This window comes from Akebia trifoliata, chromosome 13 (assembly GCF_017979445.1).
Source record: "Akebia trifoliata isolate Shusen 1 chromosome 13, ASM1797944v1, whole genome shotgun sequence".
Taxonomy (NCBI): domain Eukaryota; kingdom Viridiplantae; phylum Streptophyta; class Magnoliopsida; order Ranunculales; family Lardizabalaceae; genus Akebia; species Akebia trifoliata.
In genome coordinates, this window is record NC_141387.1 from 5,685,068 (window position 1) to 5,686,732 (window position 1,665).

At 41.1% G+C, this 1,665-nt stretch overlaps 1 protein-coding gene across 1 annotated transcript in view; it reads right to left on the reverse strand.

The window, feature by feature from the left end:
- LOC147387525 (NAC transcription factor 25-like) overlaps positions 1–1,442 on the reverse strand; it is a 1,740-nt gene extending 298 nt beyond the window's left edge. The window contains exons 1-3 of the mRNA XM_086421329.1: positions 1,128–1,442; positions 738–1,045; positions 1–617 (exon numbers count right to left, since the gene is read on the reverse strand). The exon at positions 1–617 is cut by the window's left edge and continues 298 nt beyond it. Coding sequence (XP_086277455.1) covers positions 117–617; positions 738–1,045; positions 1,128–1,311 — 993 coding nt within the window. The 5' untranslated portion in view covers positions 1,312–1,442 and the 3' untranslated portion in view covers positions 1–116. The remainder of the gene's footprint in view (positions 618–737; positions 1,046–1,127) is intronic.
- Positions 1,443–1,665: the final 223 nt, after the last annotated feature.

The following is a 1,665-nucleotide window of genomic DNA, read 5'->3' on the forward strand; positions in this document are numbered from 1 at the left end:
TACCCAATCAGTCTTCCATCAAAACTCATATTGTTTGTATTCGATATGACACGTGGCAGTTGTCTTGATTCCAACAATCCTTGCTTTTGGATACAATTTTCCCCATGAAAACCATTTTAAGAGTTCCAATTCATGCTAGAGATTTGATGAGGGTGTCGAAAAGCTCCATCACTTAGAGACCCAATCAGTGGTTGAAGGTGAACCGGACTCGCCTGGGAGAACTGATTGAGCGAATTCATAATCGAATTACTTCCTCTGCTGCCACCACCACTGTTGTTGTTATTGCCATTAGCATGAAGCCTCTTCGCCGATGGTGGTGTAACGTTCCCTATGTTGTTCCAGTAAGGAGAGGGAACGGTGCGTTTAGTAGGGAATGCGGTGGCCTGACCCATAGAAAATTCGGGTTTCAAACTTGATGAAGCCAATTGAGCCATAGAGTGGCTGTTGATATCATCATCAGTTAATAGCCCTTCGAAAAAAATTCCATTGTTATGTTCGCCGATTGTTGAGGTTGGCAAGGGTGCAAGCATGTCGTTGATGGAATCTTCCCTGTCGTGTTCCATTATTCTTTGGGGATTGTTCTTCTTGTAGATCCGGCATAAAACCCAATCGTCGAGCTATAAGGAAAATTAGTAGAAAACCCATATCATTAAATTGAAAATTGATTTGATTTTGTAACCAACTATGATCAACTTCCTAAACCTCCCATAAATTGAGATATAAGGAAATTTAAGTACCCTTAAAGAGTTCTTCTTGCTTGCAATATTGGTGATAGGAGGCTTTGTGCTAGTGTTGTTATCCGTGAGGCGATATTCATGCATGATCCAATTTGTTTTGATCCCTTTAGGGGGCTTCCCACCGTAGAAGACGAGCGCTTTCTTCACCCCAATTTTTTGAGTCCCACCAGAAGTTAAGATTGGTTTATCGGTTCCCGTTGCCTTCCAATACCCAGACGTTGCAGCTCGATTAGGTCGTACCCCGTTAGGATACTTTCGATCTCTAGGACTAAAGAAGTACCATTCGTGGTCCCCGAAATTCGCCTTATCTAATAATTGTTACAATTCAATAACAATTGTGTTTGTAATTAAGAAAATACTAATTAAATTTAAATTAGAATAAATAATTACCTGGAAGTTCCCATGGATCGAACTTGTAAAGATCGACTTCAGCGATGATCGTGACGGGTAGGGGTGATGAAGATGCTTTCTTCTTTAGGTAGTGAACGAGGAGTTCTTCATCGGTCGGGTGGAACCGAAACCCCGGCGGAAGCTGTGGATGTAGCGAACCCGATGATGAATCCATGTTCTCCATGAATTATTTTTATTATTGAAATTTTAATATTTTTCTTCTTTCTTGGTTTTTTGAGATTTTGATCAAAAGAAGAGTAAAATGTTGCAGAGTTGGGTAGTCTTAGTTTGAAACGGTTAGGGAGATGGAGTAAAGGATGCTGACAAAGTGCTACTCTGGATACCGCTGAAGTGCCTAACTAAACCAATTATCATGTGACACGTGTTGATCTTGGACTAATCATAAATCAACAAGTATTGACAAAAGAGGTAGTGTGGGGTCCACTTCCCATACCAGGCAATATTGCACGTTTTGGTTCGAGGAAGCGTCCACGCTTCCTATATGTCATGCTTGATTCATGAGAGAGAACGCCTCCTT